The sequence below is a fragment of the Pholcus phalangioides genome, unplaced genomic scaffold (assembly GCF_987345545.1).
Source record: "Pholcus phalangioides strain wild (caught in Gottingen) unplaced genomic scaffold, Ppha-v1.0 ptg000039l_1, whole genome shotgun sequence".
NCBI lineage: Eukaryota > Metazoa > Arthropoda > Arachnida > Araneae > Pholcidae > Pholcus > Pholcus phalangioides.
The window spans coordinates 11,240,813-11,266,520 of NW_028301625.1; the positions used below are offsets into that span (position 1 = coordinate 11,240,813).

At 36.8% G+C, this 25,708-nt stretch overlaps 1 protein-coding gene across 1 annotated transcript in view; it reads left to right on the forward strand.

Annotated features, from left to right (window-relative positions):
- The window catches only part of LOC149065569 (uncharacterized), an 83,995-nt gene extending 61,254 nt beyond the window's left edge, over positions 1 to 22,741 (forward strand). The window contains exons 2-3 of the mRNA XM_089253903.1: positions 16,096 to 16,190; positions 21,096 to 22,741. Of these exons, the coding sequence (XP_089110029.1) occupies positions 16,096 to 16,190; positions 21,096 to 21,325 (325 nt within the window). The 3' untranslated portion in view covers positions 21,326 to 22,741. The remainder of the gene's footprint in view (positions 1 to 16,095; positions 16,191 to 21,095) is intronic.
- The last annotated feature ends 2,967 nt before the right edge of the window (positions 22,742 to 25,708 follow it).

The window sequence follows — 25,708 nt, forward strand, 5'->3', positions numbered from 1 at the left end:
TGGTTTTTACTTTTACTAACCACTCTTACACGACATGCCAATTCACTTAGAGCAGTGTTTCCCAAAGTGGGCAATATTGCCCCCTGGTGGGCGATGTAATGGTCCAAGGGGGTGATAGAACCTACTGATTTAACATGGGATCCTATGGGTTTACGTGAGTTGGGGGGCGATGAGAGGAAAAAATTTCTGATGAAGGGGGCAATGGAACAAAAAGTTTGGGAAACTATGACTTAGAGTTTCTGCCCGAACCAAGACATCAAAATAGGATACTACCCCATTCGAGAACTTCAAATAATTGTTCAATTAAACTTTGAAATAATCGCGGTGCGACATTCACTCTGAAATGTAATCGATTCACTTTAAAGGCCCCTTGTGCGTGATTATTGTTTGGGCCTCTGCCGATTCTCCATCAACTCGAAGCTGTAAATAGGCTTGAGCGAGATCAATTTTTGCGTAAAACCCACCTCCCTTTAAATTTGTTAGCAAGTTGTTTATAGCTGGAATCGGGGTAAGGGTATGGAGCCATGGATCTGTTGAGGGGGCTTTTGTGTGATCACCACAAAGCCTCACCAGATGGCTTCAATACTGGTACCACCGGGGTCGCCCACCTGGGATTTTCGATAGACTTCATTACATCCTTTTCAAGAAGTTCCTTCAATTCCAGTTCAATTTTTGACCTCATCACGAGTGGCATATTTCGAAAAGGAAAAAACTTAGAATCTATATAGGTAAAATTTTACCTCGGGACCAGCGTAGACCCCTATACATTCTTTGAACAGTTCCGAATATTCTTCAACATCTTGGATTGGATCAGGAATTGAATTCACCACTTAATGAAATTCCCAATTCCTGACATTCAATGTGTCGATACATCAGTAGCTTGCGTATTTATGCAGCGATCAAGACATGCACGATAGCATTATACACATAATTTATGAACGGAATGTAGTCTTGACGTTGCACAGAACACACCACTAACCACAAATTTTCGGCATTTTAACAGCGTCAGTGTGTGTGGGGGGGTTAGTACAATTTTGATCAAGATGCGCATTGTGAAGCTGCTGCTGAGGAACAATTTCGGGGATGACACTCTACACCTGGCCACTACGTTCATCACTTCAACATTTTCGACTTCTGGCTTTCAAGGGTACCTCAAGAATGGTGTGCACAGTGGTCCGATTGCGAACTTCGTCGACTTTTAAAGCACACATTACGCACCACATCCATAGCATGACCACTCCGATCTGTTGTCGAACATGCAGTTTTCCACCTCGTATCAGAACAACATACTGAGCATTTCTGTCGTAGGTGTCAGTGTTATGACTTCATTTTTCTGATGTTTACATGAATTATTGGTTTATGTGATATTTAAATTGTCATTTTGCCCTGGCTGACTATTTTTTCTATTCTGTAAGCGAATTTCTTCGCGATGTTTGACGAGTACAGCGCCATCTATCAGTGCATTTAAAAGTATTTTTTGTTCCTTCGCCAAACAAAATTCCATTGCTTTAGGAGTATTCGTGAAAATTTTCAAGTCATTCTGACCAGTGGTTCTTATCATGGCCCCGCATTCTGCAGCAGAGCCTCTTGGGGCTGGGATATTTTGCGGTGCCCTCTATAGCGAATTTATGGTGCGAAAAAACTAAAAATGATGAGAATCGTCTATGTCCCATCGTTTTTTCGTGGGGCAGGGCATGGTTCTTATTTTATAGCGTTTTGAAATCGGAACTTTAATTACATGCACTCTGTATATTGAAAACAATTCGCGACGGTCATCCGAGTACTGTTAAATTTCAGACAGAATGAAACTAACCCTTGATTAACTTTTCTACTAGATTTACTAAGGGAACAACATATGACGATTTAATGAGGCTTTTCCACGGTATATAAAAGCATTTCAATTGGAAAAAGATTTTTGCAGAGGGTATTACATGTGACTGTAATTATCTCGACGTATATCAATTTCAAAAAAAAAACCCCAGATCAATAGAGCTGTCTTGTAATACATGGGAGTCTCTTTAGCGATGAACGAAAACGGAGACTATTTTCATCTTAAATTACGTTTTCAGAGACCCGTCACATTTGTCAAACGCCACGATTCATTTACAAGATGTAGGCGGAGAATCCAGCCTTTGTTGATCGACCATCTCCAGGAATGAGATTCCGTCGCCAAATTTATGGAGTTACTTTTGAAAACGACCAATATAATATATATATATAAAATAATATTTAAAAAACTCTCTCACCTTAACGATGTTTTATAAGGTAAAAAAAATAAATAAATTTATTCTTCTCTCGTCTCTACGGATATCTATATAAATTTTACGCTAATGGTAACGTAGAAAATTGAGAAAATGATTTTGTAAAGAATGGTTTCGGGTCCGATAAATTATTTCTTTTTGTCAAATGAGAATATTTAGCCTGACTGAATCAGTGCTATAAAAAACCGCATTGCAATTCAGGCTGATGCCATAAATTTCAAAATTTAGTAGAACTATTCAAAAGTAATTATTTAAAATTTATGGATATATTAGTAATTTACCAGTTTTTTTTTCATTTTCGGACGTCGTCAATCGAAGGAGAGTTTGTTGGGCTGAAGGGCCGTCGTTTATATGAGTTAATCTATAATTTCGTCAATGTCAGGGGTTGGCATTCAAACATCTGATGATGTTATCAATGACGTTGGAGAAACGTGGAAGTAAACTCATAAGTGTGACCCAGAAACGTATTTATGGGGAGGGAGAGCTTAGCTGGCTATAGCCCAGGGTGGCATGTTCGAAATGGCGGCAAATTTGAGGAATGACTGGTCAAGAAAATTAGTAGAAAGAGAGCGAGAGAAAAGCGGAAAAAATTATATGGTCTACAGGCTTGGTAAAACCACGAATCGGTATAGAGCATTGGTTTCCAACTGGTGTTCCGTGGAACCCTACGGTTCCGTGCGAGCTTTTCGGGGTTTCGCGGTAGTAAAAAGTACAAGTTTTTACTGGTATTGCTATAAATTTATACACAAAGGAGTATTCATCTCTGTTAGGGTTCCGTGGAAAAGTCTCACAACCACCCAGGGTTAAGTGAGGACGAAAACGTTGAAAAACTCTGGCCTAGAAGAGTGAGGACCTAGGTTAGTGAATGACCAAACGAGTGACTTGGAGAGTTTGCAGGTATGTGGGTGACCAAAACAGTGTGCAATAACGTGAATTATTAAAGGACTGTCCTATAGAACAAGAGACCAGGCCAGTGAGTGAACAAAATAGTGACCTAGCGAGTGAGGCACCGATTGGCGAGTGACCCAGGGCTTGTGCAAGTATTTGAATGACCGTCAGCACATATGAGCGACAGAAAGATTGACCTAGAGAGTGAGCGACCAGGTCGGTGAGTGACTAAAACAGTGTGCAAGCATGTGAAGGGCCAAAAAAGTAACTTAGAGTTTGTGAGCAGGGCCGCAACTAGGGGAAGGCAAGGAGGGGGATGGGTCTGGTGAACCGGGTGTTGGATCAGGAAGGGTGCAGATATTATTATCGTTTTCTCGTTCAATTTTACAGTAGAGGGGCGCCAATATAGACAGTGGCCCTCTGGCGACAGAGTAAATTTTCGTTTCTAGTTGTGTCCCTGTGTGTGAGCATGAAGTAACCAGAAGGGTGTGTGTGTGACCTAGAGAGCGATAACTTTTTTTTTATCTCCAGCGTGGCCCAACCCTTCGGGAACCCGTGTGACAGAGCCTGGGCCATGTCTGGCTTTAAGTACAGGTCAATGAGCAAGCATGAGTGGCCAAAAGGATGAACATGTCAGCGACTTAGAGACGGGATGGGGCCAAGCGGACTAGATAGCCCAGGGCGGAAAATTCCAGAAATAAGTGGTCAAGAAAATTACACTAGAATTGGAGAAGGCTGACAAAATTTGTTTAGCCCGCATAGGCGGCAAAACCATAAATCCGCTTTTTACACCAAACCCGTTTATCTTTTATAGACTTTAATATTTTACAGAATCATATAAGTCATAATTTATACTTAATTGTATTCAAAAACAAACGAAATAGAACACTAATTAAGTCTCATTATTAATACTTCGGCTTTTTTTTAGAAAAATTCGCATCAGTACAAATTTATAGAGTGCATTTATTTCTTCAAATAACGTTGATCATGGCATGTAGGAAAAGTTTCGTTCTTTAGCGATGGATTTTTAGCGATAGTAATTCTCATGTCGTTTCCTGAAATAAACGCTGACAGAGCAATTGTACGTTCAGAAACACGTTTAGTCTCGTCGCAACTATTGGAAAGAAACCAGATATCGATTCGTTTCAACTTTTCCTATTCCGCAAGTACAATAATCCAAAGAGACAAACTAATAAGTGAAGTTGTAATCTGACGTCAACGTTCCATTCGAAAAGAAAACTAAATAAGATTTATTTTTTCCCCCCAATCGGTAGGTTCTAGAATATTTTTGCTTTCACTTCTCATATCATCTTTTTATCACGTTGGACATCTCAAGGATATTAGTGATTTTTCTTTCTTTGATGGAACAGAAACCTATATTTGTATTATCTATTTCGACTGATAAAGTTCGATATTCATTCCAAGTCGTCCCATCTTTGGCTGTATTATGCTCCATATATAGCCAGACGTAAATTTATGGTTTGGCCGCCTGTGGGCTATACAAATTTCGCATTTCTGACATTCTGGTAGAATATTCCGGCCACTTATTCTCCAATTATTTTTTGCTATTGTTAGCACACTTGGGCCCCAGCCTCATGTCTCGTCACTCTTTTTGTCACACATATTCTTGCATGCTTTCTTGGTCCTTCACTGATCTGATTCCCAATTCTCTGTAGGTCACTTTAATGGTCAACCCCCCCTGCTTGCACACTTTCTAGGTCACTCTTTTGGTCCGGGGCGTCGGAAGTGTGTTAGACCTGTAGGTAATACAAATACAACGCCACAACAGGCAAATTGCCCAACGAGGTGGCTGACTTAAGAACATCATGGATCCCCGAGCCATTTTTTGGAGGCCCTACCTACTACTACACACCCCCCCCCGGAACCCCCCAACGAATCGGTACATGCGGGAATGTGCGTGTACGTGTAGTGAAACCTGACGTGAAGTTTTTTGTTGTTTCTCTGTAATGCTTGTTATGTGTAGTGCTGCCATCTGCCACTAGTTTTTCTAACTATGAGTGAAGTGTTATGATTGAATGATTTATCGTTGTAGGACTGTTGCTCTCTGTTTTAATGGGGACGGACTAATAATGGACTTTTTAATGGGGAGATCTGCTCGCATTTGCGCCTTGAAGTTGGGAACCACAGAAAACCAACTTCAGCCGACCACCACTGTGGGGTTCGAACCCGGATCCTCGCATCGCGAGTCCGTCACTATAACCACTCGACCACCACAGCGGCAAAAAACTTTTTTATGTCGGGATTCGAACCTATGACAGCTGATAAAACCCCGATCTCCAGCCTGATGTGCTAACCAATGAACAACACAAACTTACAGGTGCTCGACTTGAGTTTTTATGATGAAAATTATTATTTCTAAATCAATTCTGAAGGTGCTGAGGCTCATGCTACAAAATACTGCTGTTGTTCGAGCACACACAGCCCCCCCGACTCCGACGCTACTGTTTTTCGTCAACTGACCTGGTCACTCTTTTGGTTGCTCACCTACCTACTAACTCAACGGTTACTCTTTTGGTCATTCACATGCATGCGTACTCATTGTGCAATACCAAAAGTTTCAATTACAAAAAGTTTTCAAATGGCATGCTGTTACTCAAAAAATGTCTTAAATTTCATAAAGAAATAGAAAACAAATTTTTCATACAGACCCTGTGCGCTAAAACTTCCAATTAGTGAAATGTATATGCGGCTCTTGAGAAGTCATTTACAAGAAACTGTATATTTTTAAATGCAATATCAACGGAAATTTTTGATTTAGAAGTTTTCAGCATTTATCGCCAATGATTGAAGGTGTGGTTCACAAATTGCGAAACGTAAATTAAATTCAAATTTGTAAAAATTCTGAAATTGTCCAAATAATTGTCAAAAAATGTAATTGTTATCTATTGTGAATAAAAAAAAGCTAAAAAGGTTGGATTCCGTCTATTTTTGCGTACCGTCCTTAAAAATAGCAACTTTTGAGCCATCGAAAGCTCGCCAACACAGTGATAAGTTGCCAATACATAATAATTTTATATATTCAATATCTCGATAAACTTCGTTTAAAAATATGATATTTTTTGCAAATGACTTTCTTGAGCTCTAGCTACGTTTCAATAAATGGAAGTTTTATCAAACGGGGACATTAGTAAAAGGTGAAATATTTCTTGCGATTTGGATAAAGGCTGAAGCACAGCAGTGTTCACGGGGACTGTATAAAAAGTTAATTAATTAATTTTTTTATGTATCCGACGCCGCAAACAAATTTTGAGATTTCAAGTAACTGTATGGCATATATTCGAAAACTTTTTGTAATTGAAAGTATTTTTTAAGTCAAGGAGATAAGTTGCAGGGAGATATCTGCTGTGCAAACAATTTGGGACAGCCTGTATAGTTTTAGGGATTTTAGTTGAAAGATTCTTGTCAGAGATATCAAAAATCTTATTAAAAATCTTTATCATTCTTTGGTAAATCAAAAAACTCGTGAAATGCTCTACAACTATATCATCTTCTAGAACAGAGGTCTCCAACGTAAAGTTTTTCGTGGAACCCTCCATGGTTATAACGCTGTATCGCAGAACCCTCCGTGGTTATAACGCTGTATCGCAGAACCCTCCATGGTTATAACGCTGTATCGCAGAACCCTCCATGGTTATAACGCTGTATCGCAGAACCCTCCATGGTTATAACGCTGTATCGCAGAACCCTTGATAGTCATAGGGCTGCACCGTGGAACCCTTGATGATAATTAGGCTCTTGTATAGAACTTTAACAAATTTTTCGAATATTTACCCAAAAAAGCGTGTTCCTACTACCGTCTCAACAGCATCATAGCTTTAGGGCAAAATGAAAGAGGGCTTTAACACCACCTCTTAATTTACATATTTATTGCCATAAATCATTGTTTCAGACCTTATCGTGGAAGCCTCTTCGCAAATGAGGTCCCCGTGCCGTGTCCGGGTGGGTCTTATGTGTTAAGATCGCTCTGGGCGTCCCGTTAAGTACACGTATAAATTCTGCAATTCAAGAATCTCTACTTCAAGAAAACACTCTATTTACAACTTATAATTTTCTGAAGAAACGGAAAATGGCATTCATGAACTTTTGAAGCTTCTGGTTCGAAAATTCGATGTGAAAATTTACTGTTTCATTAAGTTGTTTAGTCATCTGAGTGGTCTGATTTTTTTTTTTTAAATGACACTATCTCGTTATTGTGTATATATTTGTGTATATATTGTTTACAATTTTTGTTAATTGCATTTTTAATTGGGTTGCTATATTTTTGAAATATATGACATCCATATTTTTATGGGCATCTTATTATCAGCCACCTCGTTGGGTATTTTGCCTGTTGTGGCGTTGTACAAGTCGGAGCGTCAAACATTTAATAAATCTTTCTTTCAACGTTAGGTATAAATAGAACAAACGAAAATTCCCTGGTTGAGATCAGTTCTAATCTTAGAAATTTCTTACGAAAACGTCATTGAAACAGAAAAAAAAGTGACATAAAATTTGTCGTTATGTCCGAGGTGGTTGCTATCCATCGACATTATAAGCAAGGTTCATTAACATTATTCTTCATGGCAGCGGTTCCCAAATGGGTGTGCCTGGACTCCCAGGGGTCCACGGCCCAATTGTAGAATTATAAAAAAAATAAATATAACTTTCAAGTGGAAAAAAATGCATAAATAGATTACTCTCTCCCTCTCTCTCTCTTGAAAAGACAAGTTTTAATTCAATTAACGTGCAAATGCACTGCAGCCACATCGGTAGACTGCAGTAGTAATATTGTTATGATTTTATAAAAATTGTGCTTGTGGAGAGTTTCGTAAGACAGTAATAAGTAATAGTAATAGTAAGATAGTAATAATTTCGTAAGATACTAATTCGTAGATATAATAAATCTACACCCCCGATCGCAACACCATGGCTAAAATTCATTTCGAGCGGGAATTCTAAGAAAATTCGAATAGACCAATCGGGTAGGACTATTCCACAAGCGTCCCACCAGGACGCTGTATTAGTTATCTCACGCAGGCTCACAGCTTCATTCTGACCACGACGTTTGAAGTGAACAGACGTACTTTTTCCGCTGACCAACTGAGCGTTAAGATTTGGTATTCAACCCAAATGGAAAACTCGGTCAGCGTGACTAGTGGTTAAATATTTTTCCTCTGAAGACGACACCCATTGTTGTCGAAATGCATCAGGATTTTTGTATTTTCGTGCATTCGCCTTATTCGTTGGTGTCTTCTTAATATTGGAATTGTTGTTCAAGAACCGAATCGATCTTAACGGGATGTTTAAACTTCGAGAAACTGATGTAATAATAATCTGCGTCGCTTTTCCGGCAGCAAACTTTGATATGTCTCAAACATTTCTAAAGTTGAAGTTCGTCGAAGAAAAGTTCTTTCTAATGAAAAAGTTGTTTTCCTTCGGGCGGAAAAATTGGGAGAATTCGGATTTTTGCCGGGCGTGAGAATAAATATGACTCCTACGAAATGTAAATTCTATGAAATTTTGATTGCGTGTAGCTAAAAATATTGTCAAAAGAAAATATTTTTTTTGTGATTGGCATTTGTATCTGTTCCTTGATGGTTGTGAGTAGCAGAGATTTTAGTTATATTAAAAAGGCGTTCCATATGCATTAGAATAAAGGTGTTTTTGTACTTGTCTTGAGTTTATTTCTACTAACTCTGATGGTGACATTGCAGTGTGTCAATTTACTGGATATACAATATACCTAGATACTAACATTGGCTCGGTAGTTGTTGGCTGGGTAGAGAACCAACTCCATAATGACAATTAGTTATTAGTATGTGCGCCATCTACATTTTCGCACGTAAGTTGATTTTCTTCTTTGTTCTTTTTAACCCTTTCAGCGGCAATGTCGAAATATCTCGTCAAACTTGATCTGCTTTATTTTCAGCCACCCCAAAATATCTCGGCTTCTAAAAATGTGTTGAAGCTGTTTTTACCGTAAAACATGTTTTCCATCCCCCCCCCCTTCCAATCAATCAACTGCCAGTGCGCGTATTCAGTTCGTGTTCAAGGTTAGATAAGAGAAGGAGCTAGAAAAAGAGAGGAAGAAATATACACTGCTGGCCACCCAAATTGCAACACCAAGAAAGACAAGAGATATCGCAACAATATTTATTTTGTAGATAAAATGTTGACCAAGCATCAAATGATTAAATTTATAGACTTCTGTGAAGTGCGGTTCCTGCCAAAATCAGTAGCCAGAGTAGCCGCCATTGTTGGAGATCACCGCTGCCACACGCCTCGGCATTGATTCAAAGAGACTTTGGATGTGTTCTTGGGGTACAGCAGACCAAGCAGCTTCCACGCGTTGCCAAAGTTGATCTGGTGTGGCAGCTGGGGATGTAATCTGGGTCAATCGTTGAGCAACCATGGACCACATGTTTTCTATCGGCGAAAGATCCGGAGAGCGAGCTGGCCAGGGAAGCAATTCAATCTGGCGATTGACGAAGAACCTTTGGACAATGCGTGCCACGTGTGGTCGCGCATTATCCTGTTGAAATATGGCTGTGGGCAAGCCCTGAAGGTAAGGAAGGACAACTGGCTCCAACACCTCGGAGATGTAGCGCTGGCTTTTTAAAGTACCGGCAATGCGTACTAGAGGAGTGCGAGAGTGATATCCAATACCGCCCCATACCATAATACCCGGTGCAGGACCAGTGTGGCGGTGCATAATGCAACTGTTCAGCATCCTCTCTCCACGGTGTCTCCAGACTCGAATCCGACCATCGTGGTGTTGCAGACAGAAGCGTGACTCGTCAGTAAAGACAATTTCATTCCATTGTGCCGTCCACATCCTTCTTTCATCGCACCATTGGCGGCGAAGACGTCTGTGGTTCTGCGTCAAGGGTAGACGAAGCAATGGACGTCTTGCGGACAGACCACTCTGCTGTAAACGGCGTCGAATGGTACGCGCAGACACTGGATGATGCGGTACAGACTGAATGCGCTGTGCTATGGTTCGTGATGTGGCTGAGCGATCCGTCACTGCCATACGCACAATACGCCTGTCATCACGTGAAGTGGTGCACTGAGGTGGATGCGATCGAACACGTCGGTCCGTCGTACCCTCCTGCATCCAACGATCACATATCCGCATTACAGTTGTTTGGTTTCGTCCAACACGACTACCGATTTCCCTGAAAGATAATCCACAATCTCGGTAGGCCACTATCCTTCCTCTGTCGAACTCGGATACTTGATCAAAAGATGATCGCTGTTTTCTACGAGGCATAATTGATCGTTTTTTTGAAAAAACCACAAGAAAAACACAATTGCCGTACTTCAAATCGTCGAAATCTCCAAGCCTTAAATAGCGCTTTGAAGTGGCGCCACAGGCGCGCGTGATGTGCGTCTGCGCTGAAATTCTAATCATTTGCATATCTCACCTCCGCTAATGCATGTTGTAAATTTCATATTATTTGCATGCTTCCTTCAGGGTGTTGCATTTACGGTGGCCAGCAGTGTACTTAGTATATAAATAATACAACAGACTTTTTTAAAAAGGTATTTCTCTTGCTAGAAGGCCACACACATCATGGCAGGTGATTTTGTATCACAGTGAGGGAAATAAAAGCGATGGGCTGAGTCGATTTTCTTGTTGGGGGTGGGGGAAAGCAGCTGGTATATATAATCCAATTTGTGAAGGTTTCGTAATCAAATGTGGCAGTTATAATGCGGACCAGAAAAATTTTAAAAACTACTTAAAGGGAAAGAAGTGTCTGTATAATATTTCATGTTGCCGTTGCTAGTTGGTGCGAAGTATTGAGCATTGAGCTCTCGTCTTCGTCTTGGTTTCTCTACTTGGGTAGAGATATTGATCAGTGAATGGCAAGATGGTTGCTTAAAAACAACTATCGCGGTGATTTTTTTTATATTATATAAAATTATATATTATATTATATAAAATTATATATTATATTATATAAAATTATATATTATATTATATAAAATTATATATTATATTATATAAAATTATATATTATATTATATAAAATTATATATTATATTATATAAAATTATATATTATATTATATAAAATTATATATTATATTATATAAAATTATATATTATATTATATATTATATAAACCCTTCAGGTTTGAATAAGGTTGAACATCATATTACATGACAATCATATTAGACAAAAAACTATGATGAAAGTTTACGAAATGATTATATGAGTTTTCAGAGCATTCATATTATTATTTACCTTCCAATGCTTTCCAATAATCAATTTAGTGAATAAATGTTGTTTTTTACGTGAAATATTATATTATGCAATACCACTATAATGATTGCCACTATACATTGCCACAATCTGCACAAGTTATGACATCTTTTTACAACACCATAAAATTTCCGGTGAACTGAGTTTTGAACCCATCTCCGACTCTATCTACCACTTTCTAGATCAGCATTTCTTAACTACCGGCCCTGACATCAGTCAAACCAGGCCATGAGTGGTTCAACGTTTCATTTTTGCCCACTTACAGTTGAACTCGGTAATGACGACCACGGTTATAACGTCAGTAGTTGGTGGTTCTGACTAATTCGCATAGAGAATAATGTTAATGAACCTTGTTTATAACATCAATGAAAACGCAACGACCTCGGATATAACGAAACATTTTCTGTCCTTATTCCGTGTTATTTGTCATAGTTAGGGTGATAATATGACACGTTTACGGAAAATTTCTTAATTTTGCTCTTGTCTTCTTTTTTATTTGAAAAGCGCCCCCCCCCCCACCATCTTCGCAATGAAACTTACTTCAATTCATAACCCTTACTGAAATCGGGGGATGAAGATAATTTGTATAATTTATAGATCATATTATGTTAGTTATGACTATTAATATCAATATTAATCACATATTTGCCGTATTCTGCGCCGTTTTAATGCATGGGCCCACCCGAGCACGGCCCGTGAGGCCTCGGGCTCAGAAAGGGCCTCATGAAAATGAGATCTGGTAAAATTTTCGAGAGTGAGTATGTAAATTATGAGCAGGTATTTCTAGCCAGGTAAGAGGGCCCCCAGAAAAATCACTTTGCCCAGGGGCCTGTGATGCGTTAAGACGGCCCTCGCCGTGTTAAACTTTTTCCCCCACACAATGAAATACATTTTAAATTACTGCAGACTTGCTGTAGCATTGTATTTTTTGCCAAATGCTATTTATAAGGAAATATTGGTTATTTGGCCTACAACTGGCAACATTTCTAGCAAGAATTGGCGATGTCCGGTGTTGATGCGATTTCCAATTTCTCATATTTTTCCTGATCATATTTGGTCACCCTAATTATCTAAAACAGAGGTCTTCAACCTTTTCTCAGTCGCGAGCACTACTTGTACCCATCATCAAAAGAAGAGCACCCTTGCGGCAAGTTTAACATACGAATGCATGAAACATAAAATATATAAAATTGAGAATAAAAACAAAAGAAAAAATTATAGTTTAAAAAGATGATTTCTAAAATTCTTTCAAAGGGGAATAAAAAATATCTAGATGCCCTGTTCAACAATTATATAGATGACTGAATCGATGAATTGGATCAAAATGACATAAATTTGATCTGTAGATCTTAGTTGCTAATAAATTATAAAAAAAAATCTCGTTCGATACATTGGAACATTAATATTCACTTTCTCTAAAATTTGCATACAATCAATCTTATTACGAAATAACTTATGGAAAAATGATATCAAAATAAAAAATCTCTACGATCACTTAAATACCTAACAACATGAAATAACGAGCGTAAAAACGTACCAAAATATTCATGAAATAACATTTATTTTTTTAATTTTATACCATATCCAAACCAAAATCACATTCGTTTTATCCAAAATGACCTTTTTAAAAAACAAGTACCCCGAATGATGTAGGCAGTCGCCTTAAAATTCCAATTTCTGAATCATATATAAGCTATAGATAAATGTTTGCGACAAGTTTTATCGTTTTAACGAGATTTTAAAACCTCGGGCGCCACACTTTTGAAACTTTCATGATTGGAAGTGAAGATTGTAATAAATGAAGATACGGTTCTTATAAATTTTACCCAAGAAATATCTTGCCCCTATAACCTTCCCGCTTATTTCGATTCCGCAGTTCGACGAATATTATTACATTAAGGGCGAAATTTTCCATTTAATTCTGAAACTCAAACACGGACGGCATTATTATAATATTTGCACTGTTCGTTATTTATTCCAATATTTTCTTGTGAAAGTGAATTTTGAATTTTTCGAAGGCGAATATCATAGCTTAAAAATATCGTGGCATGTGAACGGAGGGAAGGATCTAGAATCTAGAGATCAACATCTTTCCCTTATTTTTTTTTAGCCCATGAAAATTCACAAGCAAAGGATTGGGAAAAACGTCTAATATATGGCTCCGGTTTCTGTCATCTGAATTGCTAATCGAGTCGAAAGATTGCCGTAGCACTCCACCAACGCACAAAGAGAATGACTTTTTATGGCGTATATACAGAGAAGAAAAAAACATTTCCAGACATATAGGATCTATAGAATCTTTCTTTTTTGTTATTTTTTTAACAAAAAAATGTTCAGCGTATTATTTAGTGGGTGAAAACTTTTTTTGGAATAGAAAAATCCTTGCATATATAATATATTTGCGATGATATCCTTTTCCTGGAGTTTCGGAATAGGCAATGTATATCTTCTTGCATGCTAAGAAAAAGTAAAAAAACATTATTTTCTTTAAGAATCCACGAATACGAATATTTTTTTCTGCATGCTGGTTCCGGAACTTTTTAGGCTTCATCGAACGGATCCTGTGAGGAAACCTTTGCAAACTATTTTTTCCGGTTGTAACATTTCCTTTAACAATCGGAAAAGAATAACGTCTTTCTAAGAATAATATGTCTTCTTATGTGAGGGGTCAGAAGCAAAGGGATGCAGGTTATCGAGACTGAGTTTGAGAAAATCAACTTCAAAGTTATTGTTTTATTAATTCTATGTAGTAGTCAAATTAGCGACAGCTAGAAAGCAGCCCTAGTGTATATGGGTCTGTCCGTCTGCCAGTAGTCAGATGTTAGGTAAAGGAACCTCTGTAAAGCGACTGCCTACCTTCAAATGAGGAATTTCGTCAAAATTTTTTATTCGATTAAATAAAACGAATTTAATGACCTAAATCCAGTAATGAAATCTGAATGTGCGTTTTCTGAAGATTTTTTTTTTTGCTTATCATTTCACGAAGAACTTCATATAGCTCAAGCATTTTTCAAAATATCTCCATGAAATTTTCCCCCACTGTATTTTAAATAATTCTGGCTGTGCAATGAACTAAAAACTAAGTAATACGTTTGAAACTTTTTGATTCTGAATTGAGAATATCAAATATATTTTACGAGAAAAATTCGTATTTTTTACGTATGCGATCACACTGGAAAAACTTTTACTTAATTGCGCTGAACATGCCACAGCAATAATCTAGGTGAAGAGCATGCTGATACAAGCACTAGTTTTAGTGTACAATGTCTAGCAGAAGTAGTACTGAAAATATGCTGATTTTACATGTGTAAATGACAAATATAAATTTTCTTTGTCAAAATATCTATGAAATAACATTTATTTTCTTAAATTTATATCTATTTAAACCAAAACCACATGCGTTTTATATAAAATGAATTATATTCATATTTTATATAATATGACATTTTTTTTAAAAAGTTCAAGAAAGGTAGGCAGTCGCCGTAAGCACTTAATTTAGCAGATTTTGTCACTTGTATTCCTCTGCTTTTGATCCCCTCTTATACATACATACCACCATGCTCATAAATTTTCTGTAAATATCGTATTGTATGGATAACCATGGGGAATTTCAACAATGATCATTGTCCTCATACGAGTTGATTTCAATTAGAGTATTAAACATTTATTAAAGGGTGCCACGATCTCTGAGGCTTCGAAATGTCGATTTTTGAAAATGACTTTAAAATATATTTAATTTAATTTTTTAGAACCAAATACAAAAATTTTGTGTCGATCGGCTCATTGGTTCTTTCAAAATAAAAAAAACGAAGTAAACTGAGTGTGGATTACAGAGTGAAAAGTATTCAATAAACAAGCTTTCAATGTTTTTCTCGGATCGAATTTCTGACGTTTTTGCAACTCATCCATAAGATTCAAAAAAAAAAATACTGCACCAAAAATTCTGAAATTTTGCATTCGACGAGTTAGTAAAATGAATCTCCGATTTAGCAATTGACCAATGGGCAGTACTTTTTTTTTTTAATGAATTCAGGTTTTTGAAATTTATGGTTTTCTCCAAACTTTTAAAATTCCTAAAATTCTAAACAATGGTCGGAGATATCCACGTTCGAGGTTTAGTTTACTGACAACTGTCGTATGTTCCTACAAAATTTTAGAAATTTTGATGCAATTGTTTTTTAATCCTACGGACAAGCTTAAAAACTGCAATCTGAGAAAATCACGTCAAAAATGTTTTTTCTTGTATACAAATTTTCACACTATAACTCATTTATTTTCTTTTTGATTTTAAAAGAAAAAATTGACGGATTTATACAAAAAAATTTTTTTGCATTTGGTTTGCGTCTAAATGGAGTAGTTTTTAAAGTCATTTCTTTGAAATTGACTTTAGGAGTCGTGTGACACCTCCTTTAAATCACTGGTAAATTTTTATTATTTGTATTACTTTTAAACGTGATGTCCCCAAATGGGAAATTTTTAAAAACCATTTTTTTTCTTCACTAAACAAAATCATATTGTTTCACTAGTATTTATACGAAAATTTCAAAACATTCTAACCATTGGATCTTTTTTCAGACCATTTTGAGACTAGTTTTAATCCCTTGCATGTATAAGATCTTCTTCATGTGTATATATAAAGTACACTAAAAGTTATTTGCAACTTTCTTATTTGTTGCAGGTTCAAGCTTGATGCCGAGAAGCCTACGAAAGTGATTGTAGAACCAGTACCTGTAGTGCCCACTGAATATCCTGGAGAAACTGCAGAAGAAAAAGGTATGAATATAGACGTATGCGTCATCTATTTTAGGGTTATGGGTAAAAAGTGTATATCATGTTTTATAACATTCATCAAGGAATGTTTGCAACAAATGTTGAAATCTCGTGTTTAGAAATTGCTTACGCGACATTTTATCGGTTATTGTCTAATGGATCTCCCACAATAGACGTAACAACTCTAATTTAAATACAATCATTTTTGGATATGGCTTTATTTCCGTGGGAATCGAATATCCCTCGCTCGAATATTCAGAATCGGGTTACGTGATATCGCGATGTTGCACGAAACATGATGCTGTATATTCTAGATTCAACTACAGATAAAAATGATCGTATATTGAATAAAAAATTTATCAATGTTCCTCGAATATGATGCAAACTTTTGACGTGATTCTTAGAAATATATTTTTTTCTATTTTGAATGAAAACTCCGTGTTTACTGTTGGAAAATATTGATTCTAATACAATCTTTGTCTTATAAAGTTTGAAAAGAAAAGGAAATATAAAGTTTTTTACGACTTAAAAGATATACACGGATGCATAAAAATCACAATTCACAGACCCCGAATACGTATTATTCTCCACACGATACAACCCCATATAAATTACATCACAGAAGAAAACAAACATCTAACATTAAAAATGTATACATTGATTTTGTTATAATAACAATATACAGTAGTTTTGAATGAATTTTATGTCGTAAAAACAAATACAATATATTATTGACTATAATGTGAGATTGATTATATGATGATTATTGATTATATCTGGTTCAGGTTCAGCTTTGGCGTTGGTTTGTCATTATCTGTTGGAAATTCTGTTTTGAAATTTTGGGGATTTCTGGCTTCTGGATATGATATTTAGCAATATGTATGATAATTAATCGCAACATAACGTTTCTGTTTCCTTACCATATCTATCAAGATTAAATGAGGAATAATCTCGACGAAAAGTTTTTGATAAGCGTAACTATGTTCAGTTGCTACTAAAGTGCCTTGGAACCCGACCCTTAAACTTCACCCTCTATCCGGTATATAATTTCATTATGCATAGAAAATACATGGTCAAAAAAACCATTATACTGTACCAATTTTTTTTAGTATTTAGAACGTCTTTTAGTGTCATGACTGCCTGAGGTAGATACATTTTCTCAGGGCGTGAAGACTCGGTACGAAAGATGAATTTTTGGAAAGAGAGAAAATTCTCTCAACTGCCTTTGTGGGAAATCGAAGCTACGTCCTTTCACTTTCCGGACAGTGAAAGGACGTGGGTTCAATTCCCCGCCAAGGCCGTTGAAAATTTTCTCTCTTTCCAAAAAAAAAAAAAATTGCTCTTCGCAACAGCCAGTTGTTAAAAACCTTCGTATGGTAGCGGAGAGTGACGTCATCCTTTCATATTACTCTTTCTATTCAAAAATACAGATTGGTTTAAAATAAGACAAATTCAAAGAAATATCAGAAATAACGGAACCCAATTTCAAATCATTATTCCTTGTGAAACTACAGGGTGTACATAAATGAATACCCCAACTTTGCAGGGCTATTGGAAAAAAATTGAACAAAGTACAAACTTGTTGTTCATCGGAAATCAAAAATAACAGTTGAAAGTTCATGAAGATTGGGATAGATGGCGGCACGAGGCTCTCAGACTGAACGCTGTGAGTTTAACGTATGTGATTCATTTTTCGCCACAGTTAGAAGAAGAATCATGTGATTTCATTTTGCAGCAGGATGGTTCACCACCCCATTGGCATTTAGCTGTTCGTGGGTTTTTAAATGGCAAATTGCCGCTCTGATGGATTGGTCGCTGAGCACCCCAGGACCTTGCCCTTCGTCAATGGCCTCCTCGCAGCCCTGACATCACTCCGTGCGATTTTTTTTTTCTGGGGCTACATCAAACATCAGGTGTTTGTTCCACCGCTACCAAATGACGTTGACGAACTTAAGACATGCATATCTGCAGCCTTTCAAACCATCACATCAGACATGCTGAAAAGAGTGTGGGATGAGTTATCCTACCGCCTCGATATTCTTCCTGTTACTCGCCTAAAGTACCAAAGGATGCGAAGTACGAAAGCGTGGATAACCAAGCGGAGATAGAGATGTAGTTCGGAAAGAAAATTCACATTCCTCTGTGGGGAATCGAACCACCAATCTCTCAATGTCCGCCCGGACAACCTCACGATGAGTATAAAAAACAAGCCTGCCGTTCGGAATCGGCAATAAATTGTAGGTCCCGGTCTGATTAGCCCTCGCGTGCAGGAAATGACCGTGGTGCGACAAAAATGATCGAATTTAAACTTCCAACTATTATTCTTGATTTCCGATGAACAACAAGTTTGTACTTTGTTTAGTTTTCTTTCAATAGCCCTGCAAAGTTGGGATATTCATTTATGTACACCCTGTATAATAAAAAAACAATTTATCTATTTAGGACCAAAAATTTACACTACCTTGGATTCACGCATAAAAAATGAAAATGCCTAAAAAAATATAAAACTCTGATTAAAACATATGTGTAAAATACGAATATCATAAATAGTATATAAAGTTCTAAGAGAATCCAATGAACACATACTTGAAAAACCGTGGGTGAAACCAGATATGTGTGTGTGTGCACGTGTACACACATACGTGTATATACTAAAACGATGTGTTGCCACGAGAAAACATTTTGGTGTTATTTTTCATGGATCTGCCCTGGACGGATATAGGTCCCTTGGGAGATCATACCCTTGTATTCAGTTTGCGTGTAGTTTATGTATTGTGTTGTTTCTGTTATGCCATTGTATGTATTTTATTCATACAGATAAAAGCCTTTTTTTTTTTTAAATTTCTCCCAGTGTTTTCTTTGGAAGTGGGAGGGGGGAGATATATATATATATTTAACTACTACTATTACTTTGGAAGTGGGGTGCTTTACGTTTTGTGTTCCACGGACGATTTGTGCCAGTGGGATGAAGTCGACGAACTCCCTGTGCCAATATAAAGAATAAACATGCAATCCACGGATCCCTTTACAAATTAATATTCTGTATGTAGCAATGTAAAAACAATGACTTAATTTTTATCTCATCCAAGCTCACAGACCCCCTGAAGTCTCTCCAAGGACCCGTGGTTAAGAACCGCTGTTTTAAACTGAGTAAATAACTTTTTTGGCTCCCTCAACGTGAATGGGACTACTTTTTGAATAACAAGGATTACTTGGGGGGGGGGGGGGCAATGCCCCTGGGTTGCAAAATTTAAGGATGTAAAGCGAAAAGGTTTTACATAACAGAAAAAAAAAACGTTGTCATGGAACTATGAATTTTCAGGGGGTACCCCTCCTGACAAAAAATTTAGTTACAGCCCTGACTGGGGGACATCAGAATTTCAGGGAGGCTTTGGTGAGCCATGGCCTAAAAAAGGTTGGGAACCATTGCTATAAACTGTCTTTCACAAGCAGTCGTTGCAATCATATCAAATCGAAATGTGCACCTTACGCAGTACAGACATGGCGCAAACGATTATTAATGAACGGTACGTTGCGTTTCATAATAATTTGTCTCCTGGTTTGGAGGACCGACGAGGCACTTCATGGTTCATGCAAGATTGGTCCCAACCACACCGTACCCTAACAGTTTTTGTCTTTCTTGAGGAGCACTCCCGGAATAGAATCATTGCTTTGAACTACTCAATATTTACTGGAACTACCATATTTATTGGCCTCCATACTCACCCGGCCTCGATACTCACTGCGACTACTTTCTGTGGGCAGGGCCGGTTCTGGACATTTTTCAAGTTTAAGCGAATAATATTTTGGTGAAAAAAATCACCCCTCCCCTTCAGTTGGCGCCCTAAAAAAACCACCCGTCTTCAGTTGGCACCCTAAATAATCGGCTCCCTTCCGTTATTTTCAGCCTTCTGCGGCCGTGTAGTTCGCAAGATTCAAGATTCGGCCCTGTCTGTAGAGCAAATTGAAAAAAAAGGACACTGTTTTTTTCCCAACAAATTCTGCAACATTGGACGAGCTGCAAGATTTGATCTGTAAGGCATGTGCGTCCATTTCCGTGGAGAAACTACAGAGAGTGACTAAAAATTTCGTTCTTCGTTTGTGCCATCTCTGTTCTGCTAAAGGTGCATAGTTCTGAATCCATTGTGATGTGATTGCAACGACTGCTTGTGAAGGACAGTTTATAGCATATTTTTTTCTCGGACTCCATACTGTGACTTTAATGTGCAATGCCACCTGTCGGCAACAGTTGTAAATAAGTTTGAAAACTTTTTTTCAAAATAAATATGTCACTAGTTCTATTCTATCAATCACCATTTCCGAGTTATTTCATTTTTAAATCAGGGCTTACTTTGTGGGACACTCTATATTTAGAAAGAATTGATTCTTTGTCGGTGTCATTCTTTAGAGCTGTTGAAATTTTATGTGTTCAGAGATTTATGAAATCGCACCAAATTGAGGGAATTGGAAATAACATTCAAGGTAGCAACTTTACTGAGCAGGATTTTATCTGTTTATATCTGTTTTAATAGTAAAACAAAGTAAAACTATATATCTTACCCTTAATATGCCATTGTAACTAGATTCAACTACAGATAAAAATGATCGTACATTGATTAAAAAATGTATCGATGTTCCTCGAATACGATGCGAACTTTTGACGTGATTCTTAGAAATATTTTTTTCTTTTTTGAATGAAAACTTCGGGTTTACTCTTGGGGATAAAAAATCCCCTCTAATTAATAAAAATGCTGCGTTAATGTGTTGTTTTAATTAAAAATATGCTAAAAGTAACATTTATATTCGTATTTGCAAAAGAAAAAATTTAAATACGTTTTTATGGGGGAAGAACCATAGATGGTTATATCACCGTGTTTTTTAAATAATTTTTCACCTTTTCATTTTTAGCAAGAAGAGAAGAGTTCGAGTTGAAGCGGAAGCTTTTGCAGCATCAAGAAGGGTTGAGTGTGCACATGGCAAAACGGCTGTTGTCCGACGAGAACATTGAAGAAGAAACCGAAACAACTCAAGAAGACGATGACGAAGAAGATGCTTCGGACGCCAGTGATGCAAATGTCTTGGATTCCAAGGAAAGTTGTCCTACAACGGCAAGCACCAGTAATCAAAAAACAGATTGACATCAGTTGAATCGTCTTTTCAGTTGGGAACTTTCTTGAGAAACAAAAATACTTCCATGTTGAAAAGTGCTCATGTTGTAGGAACAAACGGACTATCTGTTCTTTTTACGTATTTGCACATCTTTGATTTTGCATAACCACTCATTATTTAGAAACAACTCCCCTTCTATAAATTGCCCATAAAAACCAAACAATGTCCTATCCAAAACCATTCATTATAAATTCGCTCTTAGTCATACGTACATATGAGTCATAACTAACCACTATCTGAAACACTTTTTTCTAGGTGTTTCCGTATATTTATTTGCGTTTTGTTTCCTATAAGGCTGATGTACCAAAAATTATGCATTTAAAATGAAGAATTATTTATACATTTATAATAAGTTTTATTTTATCGACGCGACCATCTTTCTGAGAGCCTTTTTATTTCATAAATTAGTTGTTCTAGTCCATATGTAAGTGTCGGATCAAACGTCCAAATTGATATGCTAAGCGCTATTCAACTGATCATGTTTTGTTAGTTGTCAGTGTTATTTGCTTTTCAATCAGTTCCTTAAATAATTGATTTTTTTCATTGTTTTTCAATTTAAAAAATCTGAATGCTGTTGGATAATAAATTGCGAAAACTCACAACTCTTCTTTACATGGCTTTGTTCTTATTTCATACTTTATCACGATATGGTTACAAACCCGAAACATGCATAAAAGGCAGAATTCATTTACTTTTTTGAAGACAAAGATCCTAGCTCTCATTTCGTTCAGAAAAGAGCATATACTAATCTACTTATATTTGTCAAAATGCCATATTATCTCGGTAGATATCGAAAAACTAAAACGTAAGGATATGCCATAACATTTGCCAAAATGACAAATTAAGTCCCTTAGTCGTTTTGGAAATAGGAAGGATAAAAAAAATTCAATATTTGGCATAAAATATGCATGTGTAGCGAAACGAATGATGCGGCCCATTAGACGTCAAAGCACTAAAATTGATTCCATTTAATCAACCCAAAAACAAGTCGCGTCAAGGTTATATTGATTAAAATAAAAAAATATATAATAAATAACGAAGTTTTGGTGAACATCTAGAAGCCCTGGATACGAATCACATAATATATTCGATAGTTGACGACAGTAGAGTGGAAAAGGCTAAAACACACCGTATTTAGTCCTTGCACAATTATTGACCGAAATACCGTGACAATGAAAGGTTTAAAATAACTATTTTTCTCAATAATTAAGTATAACTGCATTAATAAAATACCTAATTCACATTTTCTGCTGTTTTGGCCTTCAGTACTTACAGTATTCGATGCAATTATCGGTACCAAACTATTACATAAATGGCGTAACCATCCAAAATCATTTGTATATCTTCCACGAAATTTTTCGAAACATCATCAACTTCATGGAAGTAAAAAAAAAACTAATATTAATTGAAAAAAAAAATAGAAGTAGAATGTATTAATTATATTATATATATATATGTATATGTGGTGTTTATTGTATATATAAATAAATATACTGCTTATGATATATAATTATTGCTGTTGTGATATATAATGAAATTCGAGAATTTGTGATTTAGACATTTTTGTTTTAGAGAATTTCACTTTTACCTATAGAGCGAAATCAATTGGAAAGAAAAATAAAAGAAGATTATACGTGTTTTTTTTTTTTTCATGTTTCTATGTGTTTTTGTGGGATTTTTTTTATAAATATATTTTTAAAGTTTGCGTGGTGTCTGTCTGACAAGCACGAGAAGATACGCATTAGCATCTTTATTTTTCAACATGACTGTCAGATCACGCGATTTGAAAGTCGGCTGTGAAGATAAAAAAAAATATAAAGGAAAAATAAAAAGATGGCGAAAACAGAATTTATATATATATATATAAGGTTTTCGTTGAAAGTTCAGCACACTTTACGTAAATTACTTAGGCTTGATGCCAATTTGTTGACGTCTATGGCTATCATATTCCCAAGTGCATAAGGAAGTTGGAAATTTTTCTTTTCGAGGATGGTAATAGCAGTTTTCGAATTTATTTTTCCTTTCTTTGTGTAATTAGTTGAGAACTCTTTTATCCAGGGATGGACTTGGGTAGAGGATAAAGGTGCAATCACATCGAGCTGCAAAATACATGGAAAACGTATTTCAGTTTGATTCTAACGACTTAACAATGCGCTTAAAATTCTATAAGTTTATAGATATGCTGTATCAAAAATATGCCACTGTGGTGGTCGAGCTGTCATAGTGACGGACTCGCATCGCGAGAACCCGGGTTTGAATCCCGCCACCACCACAGTGGTTTTCTGTGGTTCCCAACTTCGAGGCACGAATGCGAGCCGGTCTCCCCCGTTAAAAAAAGTCTCGCCACAGTGAGCAACAGGCCTATTACGGTACAAATATCCAATCATTACACTTAACTCAAAGATGGCGAATGGAATTTTAAACACGACACTAGATACTCACTCAGACTGTTAGATACCTACACATATACATACTTCCGGCACAACTCAATCGGTAGTAAATTGCCCATGGTGATAAATGTGTTCGGTTTGAATGAATGAATGTATAAAAAAATTAGTCTTACGTGCGATTAAAGATACAGATATTGCAGAGGGCCGCAAAATGCTCATGTCTGGCTTTTTCTCCAGCTTAAGATTCTATTTTGCAATTAGAAACGGATTCATAGCTCGTTAGGCTTATGTCACTTCCAGTATTACACCACTAAGACCTTAAATTTTAGAGCTGGTTAAAAAACGACTAGCCAAAAACATCCACGACAAAACTGGGATTGAAATCTGAGTGTATTTAAGTGTGTGATAACTATACTCGACATTTGGGTGTATCACTATTTATTGTTGATTAGTTTTAAATGATAAAGGCAACATGGCTGATGCTATTCCTTCTAGAATATTTCCAGTTAATTCCATTTCTATTAATTTAGACATGAAAATTTGATTTCAATTTGATTTAACATTCGAAACTTTCCTTTTGAATGAATAAACTTGTATTTGGACTGGATAATAGTTTCAAAACCATCTCTAGAAACCCACAAATGAAACGGCATCTTTCTGTACTAACATATTCACCGTAAATGTTGTGTGTGAATCGTTTCTTTTCAGAGTTCAGCACTTATCTGAATTTAATCAGCGATAAGCTCTGTAAAACTATTTGATTTTGTGAGTTTCCTTGAAATCGCATGAGATGCTTTTCGCTCGGTTTGTCGAGCATCTTGCTCAATCCATGAATAAACGACCTGGCGATGAATTAAACTAGAGAGAGGGAGAGAGAGAATTTCAGGAATTCTCGGTGTTGCAGGTGATTTGGCTCCCAGAGATGAACTAATTTCTTTGAGAAACTTTCGGACTTTGTTTTGAAATGGGTTATAAAAGTTCCGTTATTCTGGAATTGTGTAATTCCGTAACTCTCAAGTATCCAATTCTGTTGCCGAGAGGAAACAATCTTATCACATATGAAACTAGAAATGAGAGAAAAGACGCTGATTGTGAAGAAAAAAGTTTTTATTAGTTGGCCGTGTTGTGTGTTTCAGCAGATATAGAATTTTTCAATAGGCCTCTCATCGGATAAAGCAGAGAAAAAACCCGTAAAAATAACAGCATTTCTGAATTTTTACCTGATTTTCAAGCTAAAAAATTAATCCTTTAATTTACTTACAGTAGAATCTCGATGATCAGCGGTGGATGGGACCGAGGCCATCCATTTTCACCGTGACTCATGTAGAGACTAGTGTAGTTAAGATGTGTGTGTGGCAATGGGCCACCTCGGATTATCGAAAAACTCGAATTATCCGAGAAACAATAAAAAATGCTATAGATGTTGGTTTTACTTTTAAAAAAAAAGTCAAGCAAAAAAGCAGTACAGCATACTTGCCGTATTTTTATTATTGAATAAGATATAGACGTGATACGATATGTTTCAAAAAATGAAGAATGCGAAAAGGGCGCGAAGATGAGAAGAATTGGGGATGGGATCATAGGCGGAGATAGACTTGGAAGTCTGGGGAGGCAAGATGATGTCAATTCATATATATGTTACCGGCAAAGTATGAAATCCAGGCATTGTATAGAATGCCTGGATTTCATACTTTGCCGGTAACATATACATTAGATCAGTCGACTCCACCTTTGACGCTGGGGGGTGTCCCCCACGCCCCCCCCCCCGTATCTCCGCCCATGGAAGGGATTGGTGGTGAACAACGTCGAGTCACTAGTTACTGCCTTTCCAATGATTTTACGTAAGCAAGCACAATGCCATTGTCCACCATTACGAAGAAAACGATCAAACTTGCTTTTCTTTCTCAGCGACTCTCCGAAAGTTAAAATGGTCTACGCCCATTCAAGGGATTCGAACATTTT